Source organism: Galleria mellonella, unplaced genomic scaffold (assembly GCF_026898425.1).
Source record: "Galleria mellonella isolate WM207_F2 unplaced genomic scaffold, CSIRO_AGI_GalMel_v1 utg33, whole genome shotgun sequence".
Lineage (NCBI taxonomy): Eukaryota > Metazoa > Arthropoda > Insecta > Lepidoptera > Pyralidae > Galleria > Galleria mellonella.
This window is the reverse complement of record NW_026442079.1, coordinates 342,597-363,343: the sequence shown is the minus strand read 5'-3', so window position 1 is coordinate 363,343 and position 20,747 is coordinate 342,597. Positions and strand designations below refer to the sequence as shown.

Below are 20,747 nucleotides of genomic sequence, written 5' to 3'. Positions count from 1 at the left end.
TATCTGCTGTATGGATACTAGACAACTACACACATACCTATTTAATATCCTTTATTTTAATACATATATATGAATAAATATAATCATATCGGTAAAGATACGAACATATATACTCATGAATACGAGTATTTGCCGTATGGTCCCGGCATAGAATAGGCCACCCCCTCCTTTTTTGTGTAACAGCTGGAAATATTTTATATATAGACTTTGACATAATTTTAAAATTACTGTTCGACATTACCTTTTGTAGTGTCCTTCATTGTTCTAATATAAAGTATGCAATTCTCTCTGAATTTTTTTTTCTAAAAAACATTTTCCGTGAGTGTCGTAAGAGCCGACAAAGGGAGGGCGAGGGATGGGTACCAGCGTCCCTCTTAAATCATCTCCCAAGTCTAACTACGGTTACCAATCCACCTGTCAAGCACGGCAACTTCTGGCAAATCCCCACTACAAGAGGACGCTTATGTTCAACAGTGTACAGTTAAAGGTTGATATGATGACGATGACTACGAGTTTTGTATTGTGTAATAATTGAACCCGCGACCATCGCAACTTGAAGTGTGTTAAACTGCCTCATTAAATGTTAGGCTTAAAACGTTCAAATTGGAAAATAGTATTTTACTTCAAGTAATACATATCATATCAATAAATACTGCAGGCTGATTATAGTTATTATATCTAATCTAAATTAAAAATCTTTGTAAAATCATAATCTATAATTGAACAAGATAGAAGTTTAAAACATTAAACCTAGTGGTTCTACAAAAGCAGATCTACAAAAATATTCATTCAAAGTTCAATTAAAGTTCAAATAATACTTAAAGGATTATATGAATCTAAGTCTATGTCCACACTAGCATTTTTTGAACTTTCTAACGTGGGGTACTTCTAATGTTTCGAATGTACTTTATACACATATCTTCTTTCTAGTCCGTCACGCACACACACACACACATTACCATAGAATTTTTTGCCTACTTATATATACTTCATTTCAAAATTCAGAGCAGGAAACCCCACAATTGTCTAAAATAAACATTATGTAGGAAATGTATTTTAAAAGCTGCGAGTTACCATGTATTATTGAACAACGCACACACACGGTACTGATTTACTCATAGCCTATATGTATTGTGCCTTGAAATCTTATTTTAGGAACCACAATAGACTAGTAATTTGTCAAAATTCGTCAAAGTCATCCTGATATAGCTAAAAATTTTACGAAACCCGTCTTATTTCGTCAGCAGTGGACCTTTTGATAATTATCGATTATATGTTATTTAAAAGTCTAGTACTTACAAACTATAACTACTATATTAAATAATTCTTATTATTCACTACTATTTTTGTAGCATGAATCTACCATTTTTTATACACAGTTTTCTAGAATCAAATGGCTAATGATACGATTTCATTTCAATACTTATAGAATATCCGTCTCAAGTCAAATTACGTGAACAAAGAGATTACGCTTATTTGAACACCCTTGACTGCTCTGGAGCAAAACGGTAAATAAAGAGCTCGGCACAACATTTTTTAAACTCCTATGCAAACAAGTCCTTAGACTCAAATGATTACCGCTTAAAGAATGACAATTTTATTAGATAGATAGATAGATAATTTATTTGCAATACTTACAGCACACGAATTATATATAGATATACATAAAAAGCGAGATAACATAAATGATTAAAAAAATACATAAAGTCAAATACAATTTTTCATTTGTACGTGTGCCATAACATTACAAAATGGTTACATTTCATTAATTTAATAGACTTGGAAGTACTACTTCTGTTTACTAATATAAAGTATTATTAATCTCTTCTCAAAAGAAAAAATTAATGTCAATTTAATTATTATGAATAGCGACTCTTTGAAACGGCATCGTTTTATTATAAAAACACTTGTCCGTTGAGGAAATAAAGTCCCTACAGTTAGAAAATTAAAATGATGGATATGACGTGAAAATGCAATTCCACCAACCATCCGCCAGGATTTCTGGAAATAACCATAGAAAACCCGTTCATATTGGAATTTCGCGACATCCTGATATAAATAAGTTTGCACGAGTGAAGCTGCGGTAAATAGCTAGTTTTTACTAGTTATTTGATACTACAACAGAAATACAGAATAAAAATATTTCTAATGAAAAGTATAAAATCATAGGCACAGTATTAAAAATTTTAGCCAGTATCAGCGAAAACAATAAGCAATGTTAGTAGCGCTGATGTTTTTTTTTTTTAAAGTGAAAGCCCTTCCGTATACTCTTCTAAATAAGAAAATAAAAAAAAAGAATATTAAAATCTTGACGAATCCACGATTTTCCCGAATTCCGAAGCTAAAATCTCATTCTTAACTTTTCAATCCCTTTTCAATGTCGATTATAAAAGCAAGATATTGAAGATTCATACTCTCTATTTGCAAATTACATCAAAACATTTTGGTATTTAACGGCAATATATAATGTTAACCGCAAAATATAGAATGAGTAGATATATCGAAGCGCATACAAGCCAACCGCATTCATCTAAGGAGGTCCGTAGACGTTCTAGCGGCTTCAATGTAACCGCTTGTATATTATATTTAGCCATTACAAAACTGCTTGATAAAGTTATTCATAATCTCAAATGTCAATCTACTTGACTCATTTATTTTCTATTTAGTAAAGTTTCTATCTATAACTTTTAATACATTTGATCATATGTCACCTCCTGTCCTGTCCTTTGTGTCCTTCGTCTTACAAAAAGGAGGACCTGAATAAGGCAACCAAATGTGCTTTGGAAGTTGCTGAGTTCTAGTCCTAATATATTTAGTCTGCCTATTGACTCAAAAGACGAAGAATTATACTAAGCGGCCGAATGATCACTTCTTCAAAATCTTTTTGGCTGTTTCGTTACCCGACTACATTTACTAACAAATTAATTTGTTGTTTTTTTTACTTTAGAACTAAATATACTCGGTTTTACACGGTGTATATGCCACCTTTTTTTAGATTATTTTTGTGTTACAAATAAATTTCTTATTAAGAATACCGTACTAAATTGGGAATCGGCCATTACGTCAAGTAATAATTTAATTTTACATCAATTAGACTTATATCGATTCAAAATTAATCTAAGTGCTTAATTTAAACCACTTGATCGTTTATGAACCTCTTTATGGACAACACAAGTGTGCAGCGTGAAACCGGTATCTATTGAAATCGGATGAACTTTGTTGAGCGTACTTCCCGTTCACAAGTCACTACCTCTTTTATCGTATCGATACGTGAATTTACTCCGATACCTAAACCGTATTATACATATATCACGTGCAAATAGTGCGCAGTTAGTACACTTTAAAGTTACATTATGTCAAGAACGGATTGTATATTCTATAAAATGTAAACACTTTCTAAAAATAAACAAATTTCAAAAACGAACATCAAAAGCCGCTTTCGAAATAATTTAAGACTAATTAAAATAATCAATGACTAAATTGTAGTTATTGTAACAAAAGTAATACAAATACAAAAAAAATAATATCGTTGAAAAAGTTATCGAAGATACAGTGTGTTATTGTTGTGTTAAAAAAAATTTGGCTGCCTCTAAGTCACACAAAAATAAGCAATTTCATGACAAAGTTTTTTCTAAAATAAAACGATAAATATAGAACATAAATGTATTAAATGAGTCGAATGAATCAATTTACTTGGATTTGCTTGTAGGATCACTACCTTCAGGCAATTACAATGTTAAAAGTTATATTGTACATTTTTATTTATAAATGTTAATAGCCATATATGAAGATTTTATTATCAAAAATTGCTACACTTACTCCCCAGTTTTATGGTTGTATAAGTATACCAAACAGCGGAAACAATTGTTGGTAAACCAAAACAAATAAATAAACCATATAAACAAATACATACACGTGAACGAAGATATTTGTGATATAATCATACACTGACATAATACTCGAATATAACAAAACACAAGTAGATTTTTATTAAAATACCAATAGGATTATCTATAATATCTTATCTATCCGATCAGATAACATTTCATCATTCAATAGCATATTATTACATTTCTGGTTACAATCGAAATCGTCACATTCCGGGAATAATCTCATTTCAATACGTCCTTTTTTCGTGCATTTGAAAACATAACGAAATTTTACGTTAATGAAAATAGAATTATTGATCCATTATTAACATTTGAAAAATGAGGAAGCCCTCAAATCGCATTTATTTTTATCTGCGCGTATATCATGCGACATCTTAGCCAATTGTGAAATGATTTTAATGGCACTTATTACATTCGATAGGATTCGTATACATTTTCTCATAATTCTTCTTAAATTATGGAAGAAGTAATTTATGGCTCCCGCGATTTCATAGGCATTTGAACATTTTTTTTTAATATTATGACGACAATTCATGACAATTTATTTTTAAACTTTTGTTCCGTTTCTAACGATGTCTATATATGTATAATGGAAATTTTATGAACTTACTATGTCTGTGTTTTCCGACAATTATTTCGACAATATGAATCGATAAAAATACAGAATCCATTAGTATCACTACTATAAAGTTCTTTAGATAATTTACATATATGTTCGTTTAATTTGAAGCCTAAATATGACTACTATTAACTTTATCTTTTGTTATCATTACTCATTTCATAAAAGTAGAATGTAGATTGTGAAATTATATACATGACGAACTGTTACAGATAAAGGAAAAATGTTAATTTATCGCTACATTCATTTATTTGGGTGTGAATATTGTCTAATACGTTAGATTGGAACGTAGGTAATAAATTATGTTACGCTTGTATTCATCTACCTATAGAATACTAGGGAGTATTCTGTTATATCGTTATATATTTTCTTTATAAATAAACTAAATCCATCGATCAACTTTCGTCACGCATAGGCAGTTACCACAAAATCATATCCACTTCCGTTTACATAACTCACTGGAACAAACCAATTAATTTCCGGCGTACTGTACCTAACTAAAACGGAATTTCTAAAGTTTGTGAGCTCGGATGTAAAAAATTTAATTAAAATTTATATGCATTAATGATTCATTATAGAAAAGTTAGATAACAAAACGACCTAGTGTTAGATAACTTGATTGATAGTATATCAACAACATTCTTGCTTATCTATATGTACATATACAAAATCCATGTGTATTATTTTCGGCTTACAAGGTGTTTTTCTATTTGCGTATCTGATTTATAACATTAATCTATTGTTAATAAAATTAGTATCTGTACAAAACAGTTTAAGTATTGAGTCTCCAGACGCAAAAATTATACAAACAGAAAATAGCGGAACACGTGCTGCGAGTCACGACAAAGCTAATTAGAAATATATTGAATAAATTATCTAATTGGTAGACAGATACGTCGTTTGGTAGTTTATGATTACAGGCTAACTTTTTCATCGTAGGGATATTGAATATCGAAATATTCAAATCTTAATGTACCTAAGGAGTTTTTAAATAAGTTCGTAACTTTAGCTCGCCGAAATGTGCGATGTGCAACAATTATTTGCCAATTTTCAAAAAAAATTTAACATTCAGTATTTCTGATTATTTAAAAAGTTCTCTGCTAATAAAATAAAACCGTAATCATACAATATTTCTGTTACTGAAAAGTTAAATTTTGATAGCAAAAATGTATTCGAAGTTATAAATAAGTAATATATTAATATGCGACATTTTCTATAATTAAAGTGTTCGTTCAATAGAGGAGTATTTTTCAATAATCAATCAGAAACATTGAAAAATTTTTTTTTATCAAAGTTTACAGATAGTTGCGTAATTGCTATATCTCTTTATAAAGGCTCTTAACCTAAACAATTGGTATTTATATAAGTTAATATGATGAGATATTCATTAATACGCAACAACAAACATACCCCACAACTCCCAGTACGCAGCGTTTCGTTCCACATTTAGCGCCATCTAACCAGGATAATACGATCCCTTCGACTGAGTATGCATGCCACACAATTTCGGACGCACCTCAATATTGCAAAACAGTGCCTACCGAGTAATTTGGGACTTTTATCTAGTCTTCTATTATGCGTACGACAAAAAAATACTAGAAATACACAAATGAACAAAAGTATCTCTGACTTTTTCGTGATTGATTTTGATGTTTGTGTATTTGTGTAGGTTGACTTCCGATTTCGTAACGCTTAGCTCATGAATACATCGATCGTGCTTTAAAACCATTAAAAGTATAATTAAAATAAAATAGTCATTTTTAAAATAAAAAATAATCTTATCAACAAGATTTGTTACTGTACAACATTAAACCTTAAATTCCAATCGTATATTTTTAAAATACAAATATAATGTATTATTTCATTTTTTATTGTAAGTCACCGTTTTTTTGCATTAGTGTATAGTAAACATTGACAACCAATTTTATTATACTCGTAGCTATTCCTACGTACACTCTGAAGTATCAATTGATACACCAACGAGATTCATATTCGTCGATTATTTTACGAGTGCACGACAGATATTCCGTATTGAATGACATGAAATTTCCGAAATAAATTGTATTTCGAGATTAGCGCTGTTGATATCAACCCTTGAATCAGTGTGCCTTGGTGATTGACAAGATGAATCTCTCCTATTCGCATACGAGATATCGATTTAGGGTATTCCAATTATCGAAACGAGTCTACGAATGTATTCGATTTCATACGAACCATTTGAACGTGTAGTATCACACGGTAGGTATCATGTAGGGTTTTATACAAACACTGCTGACATAGAATGTTTATTTACAGGTAAAGGATTTTCCACGGGTTACAGACCTTCAAACGATTGGGTTTATTTTTTATCCTAATTATAAAAATCATGTAAACAGAAGAATAATTTAAAAATATTTTTTTGGATTGAGATAATTATTCGTTAATTTTTTTTATAAAAATATAAATAAATAAATGTTCAAAATTCCCTTGGAATCAAAACAACAGTAAATATTTTCGATTCAAAAATACATCATAAAGGGTTTAACATTGGAAAATATAAAACCGTTAAAATACAATTTGGATACGTACATCGGGAGTTAAAAAAAAAGAATCAAAGGCACAATTCAACCCGATATAAGCTAATTTAATATAATAAAATTCATTTCCATAATTTACCTGACTAAGAATGGATGTCCGAACCTCAATTACGAGAAACAACAAACCTATTATATCTCTGTACTACGAAGGTAAATAATAATGCTTGTTCAATTTGAGTGTCGTATCGTATCAGCCGTTAACTGCCTAATGCTAAACATAGATCTCCCCTGGTTTTGCCAGTAGTTGCAACGCTTGACAGGCGTTTGATATGATACGACAGAGACGCTAATATCCATCCCTCGACAATTAATTTCCCTTACTTGCCTCTTACGACACCCACGGAAAAGGAAGGAGTGGTCTATTCTATGCCGGGAAGCAAGATAAATTCAATTTCAGTAATTACTATTAATACATGTATGTGAAATTAAATACGGAAGGAAATATGATATCAGCATACATACCTCCTGGCCTTCGAGATTGCATGCGTGGCTATTGAACCTCATCAGTTTCACGGTCTTGTCGTTGGAGCCAGTTGCGAGGAGGTCACCAGCTGGGCTCCATGCGAGACAGTAGATGCTGCCTTTGTGATGTTTTGTACGTTTGAGAAGCACCGTCGGAGCTGTCGGAGCACTGTTATCCCTGTACGGAAGATATGATAATTTGTTACTCATTCGTGCAATTATTGTACAGAGTTAGCACAAATTCATACATTAACTCTGTACAATAAGTGCATGTTATCAAATAGGTTAATTCATAGAGCTAAACCGTACGATATAGCCGAGGTCAAATTTAATAAACTATCACATATAAAAAGAAAATTAAACAACAGACGTGCTGTTTCGTTCTTTTTATGCGAGCATTTGGTACATATATATCCTCTAAACTGTGGTAAATTCATAAATAGATGAAACACTGTCAGTATTACTATGATAAACGAACATAACTTTAAAATTGGCTATATTTAATTTAGCGTATGTATCTAATAAATATTATAAATGCAAAAGTTTATAACGATAGATGGATGGGTGTTATTCTTTCAATCAAAACTGAACGAATTTGATTGAAATTTAATACACGGGTAGAATATTATATCCTAAGTTAGCACATAGGATACTTTAGATGATTCACGCGGATGAAGCCGCGGGACACGGATACTACGGAATATATCAGAAGACGATTCTCTCGCTGTCTCACGAATAAATTAGGTACAGCCACAATTATTAACAGTATTTCTTTGACCGCAGAATTGATAGAAAACTTTAATTTAATTCACAACGCGACGTCTTGAATTCATAACAAATCGAATTTGATACGGGACAGTAAGCCCTCTTCATACAATTATTATCGTATCCGCATTACCTAATTAACTCTGTGCTAATCTCGATTACAACATAGGTAGCTGTTATGAAGTAAATAAAATTTTAATATGATCACATCACACATTCTATACAACAACAATAACAAAAACGTTTACGTTCTGTAAAACAAACACACACACACACACACAAACAAGCAAACTGATGAAAGACAAAATATTCACAAAAGTCGGCGACAAATTTAGTCGCGTATCTACATATTGATACTAGATGATATGCTACGTAGTAAGCCCTATCAATTTAAAAAAGTATGGTAAAAACCGGTTCCAAATTCACTATGTAATCACGTAACATGGCCAGAAAAAAATCCATTCAAGTCACATTCTTTTAGAAGTCGCTGAAAAATTAAGATATTTTTACCCCTCATAGACTTTTAAGTCTATTATTATCTTGTTGTTGACATATAAATGTCAATACTGTCAGCAACGAAGTTGTTACTGCAACTCAACATATACGAGTACACTATGTGATATAAAATATATGTTCGAAGACTGTATGGCTGACTGTACAAATTTAGTTTTTACGCATATATATAATTAAGTTCGATTGACAATTTGTTTCTGTTGTTTATGATTTTGCATCGATAATGTGTAAAGAGAACATTATCTCATTTATGCAATAATAAGGCCACATTGCGTACTTTAGTAATTATGATAAAACATATAATATCATATTAATAAATTGATAAATGTGCTCAAGCAACTTCAAGCAATATGTCTCACACTAAATGGAACCAGTCATATCAAAACCTAACTTTTTACTTAAACATTACACAAGTTTATTCCACTATAATTACAGAGTGGAGATTTATAACACTTTAGTTCTCAGGAATGACAACACAAGACTCTGAAGTTACAATAGATTTTATGACGTCCGTGGTACTATTCATGTCTAAAGAGGTTATAGCTACCACTTTCAATTAAGTGAGTTATCAGCACGTTTGTCATTCCAAGTTACTTTTAAAATCATAAATGTGAAAATTCGTATAAATAATTGAAATTCTAGACGATAATTTTTTATCATAATTCACAGGTAGCCAGTAGTCAATAAGGTGAATGATGCACATCTCCTTCTCGAATCATTGTCAATAATAATATTAAATAGCTATACTATTTTAAATTATTAAAAATGATATTTGTTGCAATTAAATTGGTATCAAACCGAAATTACAAAAAATAGACGTTATATACTCGTACATGATAAGGTGCGTTTATCGATATTATTTTAATATGATCCCAATTTCAAAAGTCACCCTCTGTATGAATTTTAATGATTTCGCAGAACAACTTTTAATTCGTCTGTTTATCTCAACTGTATTTTAATATCACCATAATAAATTCTTGTAATGACTAGGATTACGGCCCCTGAGAAAATTGCTATATCGTGTTGTGATATAAGAATGCATACAGAATATCTGGAAGTACGAGTATAATATATACCTATAATTTTAAATAGACTGAATGGTCCATATGGTGTTAGAAGCGCAGTGAAGATCGTCGCAATGTGATATGTACGGACAACTATTTATTATATGTATCAGAGTCAGATTGGAATTTTATTGCCACATTGCATCAGCACATTTATAGAGTGCATAGACTTCCTTACTCAAAGTATCAAATACATTTATAAGAACTACGTATTAAAAATCTTTATGCCGATTAACATATAAAGCACATCCACAGCCTACTGGATCTATAAGTCACAGAAGTTTCATATTAAAGCAAGAGATCGGACGTAATTCCCAATGGAATGAAAGATAACAGGTTACTTCGATTAAAACCACGTGAAACTTCTATAAATGTGAAACTTTGCAAAGGTTGAATGAAATTTAGTTCACAGATAGACCATATTCTGAATTATTTATTACAGAGAATATATTTATCATTGTTCATAATAGTTGCCATTCCACCTAATAAAAAATAAATTAAATCTTTTTTTTTTTGCTTAAATAAAAAATAATATGTTTTTTTTACAATTAAATAACATTTCTACATTAATTCGCTATTAGTAAATTTCCAAGTATATAATTATAAATAAATGATTAAAAAATAATAAAATAAAAACATCTTATAAAGTAAGTCAATTTTAGTATAGAAAATTGGTCATCAATAATTTTCTCTTGATAAAATTGAGGTGAAAATTAAAATTTTCTCTATCAAGTTAACTTTAAGTGAATTTTCAATTTGTCATCAGCATTATTCATTTTATAAGTGTTTACGTAAGGTGTAGAAATACACACAGTGTAACGGTATAAGACATTGGCCCCACCAGAGAGCAGCCGATTACAAGCCTTTTTGGAGTATAATTATATTAGAAAGCACGCCCAATTTTCTTTAGTTCAACATGTTGGTTGAGATAAAACAGAAACTCTGTCTTTAAACGACTTCCAAAATTGGTTTTTAATTTATAAGTTTACTGTTTTGGTTGCACGTTAATTTTGTGACGATCAAAGCTGACGTTTTACATTGCGGAGCATAATAATACTGTTGTTGTAGAGCAATATCTCCTTCTTGATATTTAAATCCATATTCTAAATTAAAATATTTTTCGTTTATTAGTATATTATTCGTTATAAAACAAGAGAAATAGTAACATTAATTTTATCATAGATTGTTATATTTTGCGGAATAAAATCTACTTTTTGTACATTACAAATCTATAGCACAACTACTAAAGATTTGCAGAGTTATAATGCACTTCGAGCTACAATATATGACATTATTGTAACATTCTAATAAGTTTATTTGACTTCTTTTTAACACGCCCACACTACACAGCACTCTGTCATGCTATTAGATAAGTGCTTGTAACATGATAACGCACTATTTAAGAAATTGACATTTAAAGTACCTATTTTACAATTACTTCAAAAAGAGGAGGTTATCAATTCCGCTGTTTTTATGTAGTGCACTTTACGCGATAGCTTCACCACTTACGAACGAATTTTGATAATTATTTTTTATTAATGAAAATCTTTGATAAAAAAAATACGATTCTCGTCAGTCTTTTATTTTTACTAGAACACAAGTTTAAATGATACAGCTATAATTATATATTTAAAAATTATAGTGAGGGAAATTCTTACTAATATAATAAATGTGAAAGTAAGATTGCTTACTAGTTTGTTTATTACCTTTTAGCATTATAATAGCTCAAACAGCTGTCATAAAATTTTGTGTACACTATACTATTTGGAACTGAGTATATATTACATAGACTATATTTTTTATTCCGGTCAATTAATATATCCCGGTTACGTGAACAAAGTTGCAGGTAAAGACTAGATCCACAATAAATATTCAAATATTATGATAATGTGATTCGAGTAATCTCAATATATTGAATCGTAATATATGTATTATTATATGCTAAATTTACATTGACATCTATGAAGCCATTTAACGTTATATAATACATATGGTAATAATATTTCTAAGAATTCTTAAAATAAAGTCATTATTATAATGTAACTTGTGATATATTTGATTTCACAATAATTACATAATTGAAAATAGGAAATTTAATTAAAATAAAGAATCAAGTTCTTATTTTACTTCTTAAATATTTGTTTCTCACAATTAAGAGGCCCTCGGAACAATTAAATGTGCTTATATTAGTTATTGTTCTTAGCCCTTTCTAATAAGAATCGCAACGATGCGATTTCACTTCAAATTATGTGATTTTTCATTACTAATTTTACAAGAGATTTGTACTGAATATAATCAAAATGAAAAAGCTTTAATAGGACTTTAACTACAAGAACAAAAGCGTTTAGAGGATCAATTAAATGAGGATTTGTAGAAAAGTATAACTGTTTTCACCTATCTGCTAAACAAAGGAGTGTACTTAATCATTATTAGTGTATAGTTGTACATATGTACATACATCCAGGTCTTTGGTGTATCATGTGTCCTAAATAGCTTGATGAATTTTTTATCAATGGGCTGGTTTTATTTACATCTTAAAACTGTGTGGAATTATATTGGCATTTATTATGTAACGACAAAGTCCTCACTAATATTATAAACATGAAAATGAGTTTGTTTGTTACCTTATAACGTCTTAATTAACCAATCACTATGAAATTTCGTACACATATTATATGGAAAATATACATGGAAAGATGGAAAAGGATGTAGGCTGTTATTTATCCTGGTCGGTAAATAAATTCCATTCACGCGAACGAAATCTAGTAAAAGGGTAAAAGCTAGTAAGATATAATTTAAAAATCTTGCTGGTATGGCAGTTTAATATATTTTCCCATCTTACGTTGGTCGCGCATTCGATCCCCATAGGGTACATAATATGTATAATTTTTAAGTATTTACAAAAAAAACAGTAAGTTTATTAGTTATCTAGTACCCATTTTATCTGCTCTACTTAGCTTTAAACTAGATGGCTCTATGTAATACGTCCAGTGATATGTATATATTTTAATTATGTATATGTCGATTAAAAAATCGTCAAATATACAATGTATTGTGCATGAACTGCTAGATAGAAGAAAAAAATTTAAATTATTCGCTGTTATGATTATCAAATATAATGAATGAAACTTGATTTTCAAACAAATTTGTCACATCCACTTGTTTATAAATGAACTAATTCATACCGCCGACAAGTTTTCAAATCAGATATATATATATATATATATATATATATATATATATATATATATATATATATATATATATATATATATATATACTAGTACAGTATAATAAAGAGCAAAGATTTGACTAAGATTTGATTAGACAAAGATACAAAGCCGGGCCGGATCGCTAATATAAGATAAATCGTATTATGATTCACGTAACGCGGCTATTTAACCCTCCTGATGTCCAGTGATAGTGAATAAAGTGTGAAATATTTCACCTGCATTAACATTAATGCTGTCTCATTTTATTTAATGTACAATTTCGATTTTGCAATGCGAATAGACCTCTCTGTGAACGTAATCTTTGTGAAGTATTTCGTAACTGCCCATATTTAACTACTGACTCAGTGTGTACGATATAAGTAGTGTAAGATGCCACTTTCTCGTTCACAGTTACAATGTTTAACCAAACATTAAAACTTGGAACACAATCTTATATGTTGGAATGAAATGAATTTTCATTATGCGACCATACAAGAGAAAGACATCTTTATATTATTGTACTAATACTCGGTACTCGTAGATTTCAGTAGTAGAAAACCAATGAAATAAACGGCTTTTAGATGATGTATCAAAATGAAATATGCATCATATTTTTAAGTTTTTAAGTTCGTTAAGTTTACCTTTACGAACACAATTGTGAAAACCGCATCCAATTGAGTACAGAAGTTTTTACGTTTTGCCGAAATAAACATACAGACGTACAAAATTATTGTTTTAGCATGTATTCCCTCTCCTATAATTTTTTATTAAATATCTACAGACATCGTCCCGTTACATTTTTATTACATTAATAAGATATTATAAACATGAATATTTGTCAACATGATTGGACATTTGGTTTGTAATTCAATCACGCTTGAACAACTGAACGGATTATATAAATTTGGGACAAGGTATCACATGTCATCATCATACATATCACATGAACACATAGAATACTTTTATAGAAAGGGACAATGCCGCGATGTATGTGTACTTCTGATAATAATATAGCGAAATCGGTCTAGTCATAAAATTGTGTAGAGACAAAACATTCCTATGTCTATATTAATACATTTTATGTATGCCTACTGTATTTATCAAATAGGACTCTGATACCGACAGATGTCAATCATTGCACAAAAACAGGTTTATATACAATAATAAATTATGTTTTTTTTTTTAATGAACGATAATGGAATGGTACACCCGCCTGCACTATCGGTATAAACTGGCGTGGCACCAGTTTTCTTCTTTAATAAATGATAATGGAATTGTTACCACGCCTGCGGTAACGGTATACGCTGGCGGGGCACCAGTGAAGGATGATAAGTGTGAATAAAAGGCAGGTTAGTTAGCCCATTGTAATAAATACACCTGGAATTCAGTACGGTCGTTTCCAGGAGGTAGGTCGACCTGACAGGGTATATATACTAATAATGGAATTGGCGGTCTGCATTACTAATAATCTCTTCCCCTCTAGCGGGGCACCAGTTACGGATGATAGGTGAAGATGAAGCAGGTCAGTTAGCCCACTTTATCGAATTTATTAATAAATCAATCACAATAGTTTCCAGATTTGCAACGCTTGGCAGGCGAATTGATAATCGCAGTTAGGCTTTGGTCATTTAAAAAGAGACACTGTTGCTCATTGCTCGACCATTGAGTTTCCTTAGTTGCCTCTTACAACATCCATGGGAAAAGAAGGGATGGCCTATTCTATGCTGGGACCACACGGCATTCTAATAATTAATAATTACAAATTTTATAATTAAACTATTAGATTAGTAATAATACTAACATTCGTACTCAAATAATTTTACTAATCAGTAATTTGATATAAACCACTAATTTCTCTCTATCCACTACCTTAATTAAGAATAAGGTAGAGAATAGACGACCAAAAAAAAACGAGTTACCTTTCCAATAATGGTTATAAAAATATACATAGTAATTAATTTACTTCGTTATTTACCTAATACTCATTTTTTTTTTTATAGCTGATTAATATAAACAGTTGCTAATTTTTACTAAATATACTAAATTGACATTAAAATTAAAAAAGGCCCGTCATTCAAGCGGTCGACTCGTATCGACTACGTTCGTACCGATTCCTACATGAACTACTAATGAATAAATTTAGCAAAAGCTAGAACCAATATGAATAAAATTAATAGTGGAATTATAATCGGATACTACTACACAATCTCATATTAACTATATATTTATTGTAGACAGGTATTATCTGAGTCAAATACGCCATAAAACATCATACACATATTCTGTTGAGTTTAATCCAGCACTGTTTTTATATTAATTGGGTCAGGACTTGAGTGTTTAATCATAAATCATAAATTTATCAAGGTATAAAACAAAACCTTCATCATAATTGCAAAATTCAATTACAAAACTTTATGGTACGCACCATTGACGAGAACGTGGAACTTATTAAACAAGAATCCCTTGAAATTAGCATAAATATTAAGACTCCAGTTTGTCCCCACATCTATGGCATACGTAGAGACAAACTTTGTTACGAACAAAAATCGCACGTAATGCAGTTCCACTGGTTACATGCGTTACTACGTTAAAGGTTAAAAATATTTAAAATAGTAATAGAATACACATAATTTTAATTGTATATAAAAAAATATTTTTTTTTAAATTCAAATTGTTTACTACTCGAGTATTTTTATACTTTTCTCTGGTAATGTCAATATTCCAACAATATAAAGAATCCTACTCAAAACCCAGGTTCTAAGTAATACCCAACAAAATTTCGTAAAAATCCATCCAGTACTTTATGCACGATGCGTGCACAGAGAGACACGGTCTAGTTAGTTTTATTATATGTATAGATTTCTATCTTATCTTTCTTACAAACTTTATCAGGCAAGGGCAATTAAATAACCCGCTTTGCACGAATCTTAATATTCGTTTTATGTAATGACCAATCAATGAATCTATCTGTGTTTAATTCATATCACGTCTACATTGTACACGTTTGCCATTAGATGCAGTAAATTATCCTTACTAATCCTGTTATTCATCATAATATTTGTTACTCGGTTATACATTACCTTTCGGCGTCTTAATAAATGGTTCGATCATTCGTCACATCTAGTATATACGTACTATATAGATTGGAGAAGAACAGGAAAACGGCTACCATTTATCTCGGTCAATTAACACATCCCGGTCGAACGCGAACAAAGTCGCAGATAAAATGTTAGTACAAAATAAATCGCATCACGATTCACGTAAAGCGGAGTTTTTTAAATCCGAATTCACATGGAGAAAGGGTTTGTTGGTAATGAGGACTAGCTGCTTCGTTCCTAGCAATATACCCTGTCATGTCAATCTCCTCGCGGTCCCCCTGGAAACGATTGTGATTAATTCCAGGTGAATTGATCACGATAGGCTAACTGCTGATCTGTATTCGTTCTCACCTTTCATCACTCATTGATACTTCGCCAACATGTACCATTGGCGCAGGCAGAGTTACATTTCCATTTAACACCAATTCAAAAAGAACCTTCGTATTCATTATCTTATCAGTAGGGATGGTGAGATGCGAGGCCGAATCTAGTGCAGATACACTTTGGTGAACGACTAGATCTTAATCAAATATCACTTAATAAATTTTGCAGGTTATAAACAACCTGTGTATGAACAACAAACTACATATTTCATTTTCTAAAGTCGTTTTCTGTCGGTGCAGACTGCAACTCGTGCCAAATCTTACCTTATGAGATTTGATATAAGGTTTTCTTTAGACAAGTCACAATCAGCCGGAATCTTTACATACATCATAATACGATCCCTAAAGTTTATTTTACTGCTAATGGGATTGACAAACAAGCTGACGGTCCGCCATATGAAGTAGTAACATTAAATAACTGCAACACGATTAAATTGTTATACAACATAACAAATAATTATCATATATTTATTAAATAGCCGTCTATATATTTCTTAGAATTATATGATTAGCTTTACTTATAGCATTGTTTCTCACAAACAATAAATATTCCACTGTTTCCATTTAAGTAAACAGTCATGTTAGTTGGTTTATGACATTTGCCTTATTAAGGAAAATACCAAAAACTACAAAGTCGTTCTATGTGTAACTATACAACTGAGGCTTAAAACCATTCCTATATGCTATCAGGTAACGTAAAGAACCGAAAAATCTATTATTGTATTAATATGAGAGTTAAAAAATATCATGGATAAGATAGAGCCATTAATGATGAAAGCGATGAAACTATTTGGAACTCTAAATACGTAATGGTTAAAAATCCGATCATAGATTTTCTTTTTCAGAAAATATGTATAGAGGCTATAAAATAAACACAGAAATCTAAATAGATTTCAGTATTTATTTAAATGTTTAATTTACAGGCATTTAAATCAGGTTTAAAAATTTAAAACTAAATTTTATAATTAAGTAGGTATTCGTCCAACTTAATAATGCTGTTTCGTCAGAATCAGTCGAGCGAATCATAAGATACAGCGTTTCCCATCTATTGTATGAAATCATGGCGAGTTTTTGTTAATTTAGATTAGATCATATTTACAAAAAAAAAAATCTTTACATCCTCCTCGTTTGTTAAATAACGTATGTTGGTCGCTGGGATGAGATTTAAGGGTGGGATAGGATGAATATATAAAATAATATGCATGCCACGCCAGTGAAGCCATGGGAAGTAGATAGTGAACAATAAAATAATAATAAACACAATAAGTATAGATAGTGTCATTGCTCCTAGTAACACTACTATCGCAACATTGTACTAAACTGCTTTAAATCACTCACAATCACGGCTTGAATCGTAATGAGTTGATTTTACTATGACAATATTAAATATGACTTCTCCTTATTACAATGGAATAAGGATAAAAGAAAAATGATAAGAAGTTTGACGAATGTGGAAAAACTCTTAAATATACAAACGAAAATTTGACACGTAATACCATTACGATCCATATTTCTATAATAAATTTAAAAAAGGTTATCATTTTTTTAATCATAATATAACCACCCGTCAAGTTTTATAACGAGTAAAGGAAATGAAAAGGCAGATATTTATCAGCAAAGTGCTAAATGCATTCTCGAGGAAGATTCGTAAATCGAATGTTAAGAGAGCGAGACAACGTAACAATTCAGTGAGACTGCGAAGCATTTCAAGTTGGTGAAGGTTAAGCGACCATCGAAGAAAGACCAGGGTCACAGAGTGTGTAATCCGATGATTTCACTTCATTTTTATCACAAACGGAATATTGATGCGAGAACTGCCTCTTTCGCGTTATGTATCTTTAATCCCGATCGGTCTAAACATAATTAATATTCATGAATGTTACCGATTATAACTGATTTGTCCATCGAAATATGTATTAGATACAGTAGAATGACAAAACGATTCATGTACACGAACACCAATATGATTGACGGTGACTTGTTTTTATTTCTTTTAATGTATACTGATTGTATTCCGCGACTTTGTTACATGAATAAAGAAAAAAGAATCCTGTGTTAATCAAGACAATGACCGTACGTATTCCGTATTCCATTACATATATTTTTTAGCGTGATTGAGTAACAAATATATACATATATATTTGTTATACCATCCATTCCACCATTTCCATACATTTTTTCCATTTATTATATTAAACAGGGTAGAAATAGGTAGACGCCCTAACAATAATGAAGTCCCGGATCTAATAATAATGATACAGGTACCATTTTACAAAATAATTCGTTATTCTAAAATATGCTAAAATTCTAGAATAATTTATTAATTCATTATGGTTAAGATAAATCTTTAGTGTTTTTCTCTAACAGAATACATAGATTTTAATATGTTCATTCGATTGCCATTTGAAAAAAGGGAACAAAGTATCATTTCCGATTTTTGTCTCTAATATCCGGAGCGTACAATTTCCCAAATCCGTAACTAAAGCGGCAACTTCCCCGGTAAAATAATCCGCTGTCATTCCTACAGATGCCAATCACATGTATGGATTATGATATAGTACCTACTCGAAAACAATAACCAATTGGCATACCATTAGTTTGGCGAGGAATGGGTTGAAATCGATGAGGGCCGATCGGGCTACCCGCTATATTACAAACCAAATAACGTGTTCGACTCGATACATTGTTATAAAACTATTAATGTTACGAACTTAGTTTATTTGCTTTTAAATTTATCTTACTATAATAATAAAATTGTAACTAGATTATGTATATACATTAGAGAGTATTATAGAAAAGTTAATATGATAAGGGTTTTAATAAGTATAATAAGACCAGTAGATGCCAAAACAATAATTTTAGAAATTTTGTCTGTCTGTACATTTCTTCAAGCATCACCAAGTTGAATGCGGTTTTCCCAATTGTATTCCTGAAAGTCTAACTTAAAATCGGGTATACGTATTATTCTGGCTATTGTCATATTTAAGTGGCGTACTTCAGTAGTTTTCTATTTCTGAAATCCTCAAAAGATTAGTAGACTTTAAAAATTAAATTCTACTTTGAACTATGTTTTTATGTAGGTACATGTTATATGGTATCTTCGCCAATTGTGACTGTTCTATTAATGTTTTTGTAGAATCCATGCTTTTATTAAGTCTGAATTTTTTTGGGTTTTGAAATACAAGTACACAAGCAATTATTTTTTAACTTATTTTATTTTCATTCCTAATATCTATTACCTACTTGGGAAATAATTACAATGAACTAACTTGTTTTCACGTTCGACTATCATATGCCACTGATACCCCGACATCGTAAACCGATAGCGTAGGTGAAGTTAATATTCCATTCTCATCCATTAAAAAAGAAACACATCCTGTCAGTGTATAGGCAGTTTTAATTATTTTGAGTTATTAAAAAAAAAAAAACAGACTAATACTCACTTGACATCTTCGATTTTGGGGTATGTGCATATCCTGAGGGTTTTTGTGTTGGAACCGACGGCGTAGAGTTTGCCATTTGGATGGAATTCTGCACAGCGTACGGCCTGTAGGTCCTCTAGTACTGTCACTGGTTTAAATGTGGGCCTGGAGCCATTGACTTCACCACCTACTCCGATGCCGCTAGGGCCTGTTAATGGGACGCCTTGATGTCCACCATTTCTATTTTGTGCCTGCAAAATTGATTAACATTAGTAAACATATCACATAACAAGCTAAACTGTTTTATAATTTAAATTTATATATATATATATATATATAATATATATATATATATAACAATCCTAAAACCCTCCTATACTATGTGACTATTTCAGGTTTAGTCAAATTAATAGAAGATTTGCCATCGAGCAGTAAAGACAAGGGCACTTATGACATTTAAAATACAATAATAAATCATTAAATAAAACATGCGACTATTAAATGAATTGTCATGTAATTCATAACACAGAATAAGTTTCAACACGTAACATATTTCGCCGTACTTCATTCATTAATGAGTGATTAATGATTGATGCAGTTACTGAAGCAGTGACTGACATCACAAAAACATCAGTCACCCCCATTATTCGCTTAGTTTTCTGTTTGGCACATTCATTGACTATACAAAACACAACTACAAACTTTTAAGACGACCTTAATTTTTTGCTGAATTTGTAACTAAC

At 30.8% G+C, this 20,747-nt stretch overlaps 1 protein-coding gene across 3 annotated transcripts in view; it reads right to left on the bottom strand.

Moving 5' to 3' along the window:
* LOC113521683 (WD repeat-containing protein 47) overlaps nucleotides 1–20,747 on the bottom strand; it is an 82,464-nt gene that overhangs the window by 21,499 nt on the left and 40,218 nt on the right. For all 3 annotated transcript variants that reach the window (XM_026907305.3, XM_026907322.3, XM_031911611.2), the window contains 2 exons: nucleotides 20,026–20,255; nucleotides 7,548–7,725 (listed from right to left, as the gene is read on the bottom strand). In XM_026907305.3, the coding sequence (XP_026763106.2) occupies nucleotides 7,548–7,725; nucleotides 20,026–20,255 (408 nt within the window). The remainder of the gene's footprint in view (nucleotides 1–7,547; nucleotides 7,726–20,025; nucleotides 20,256–20,747) is intronic.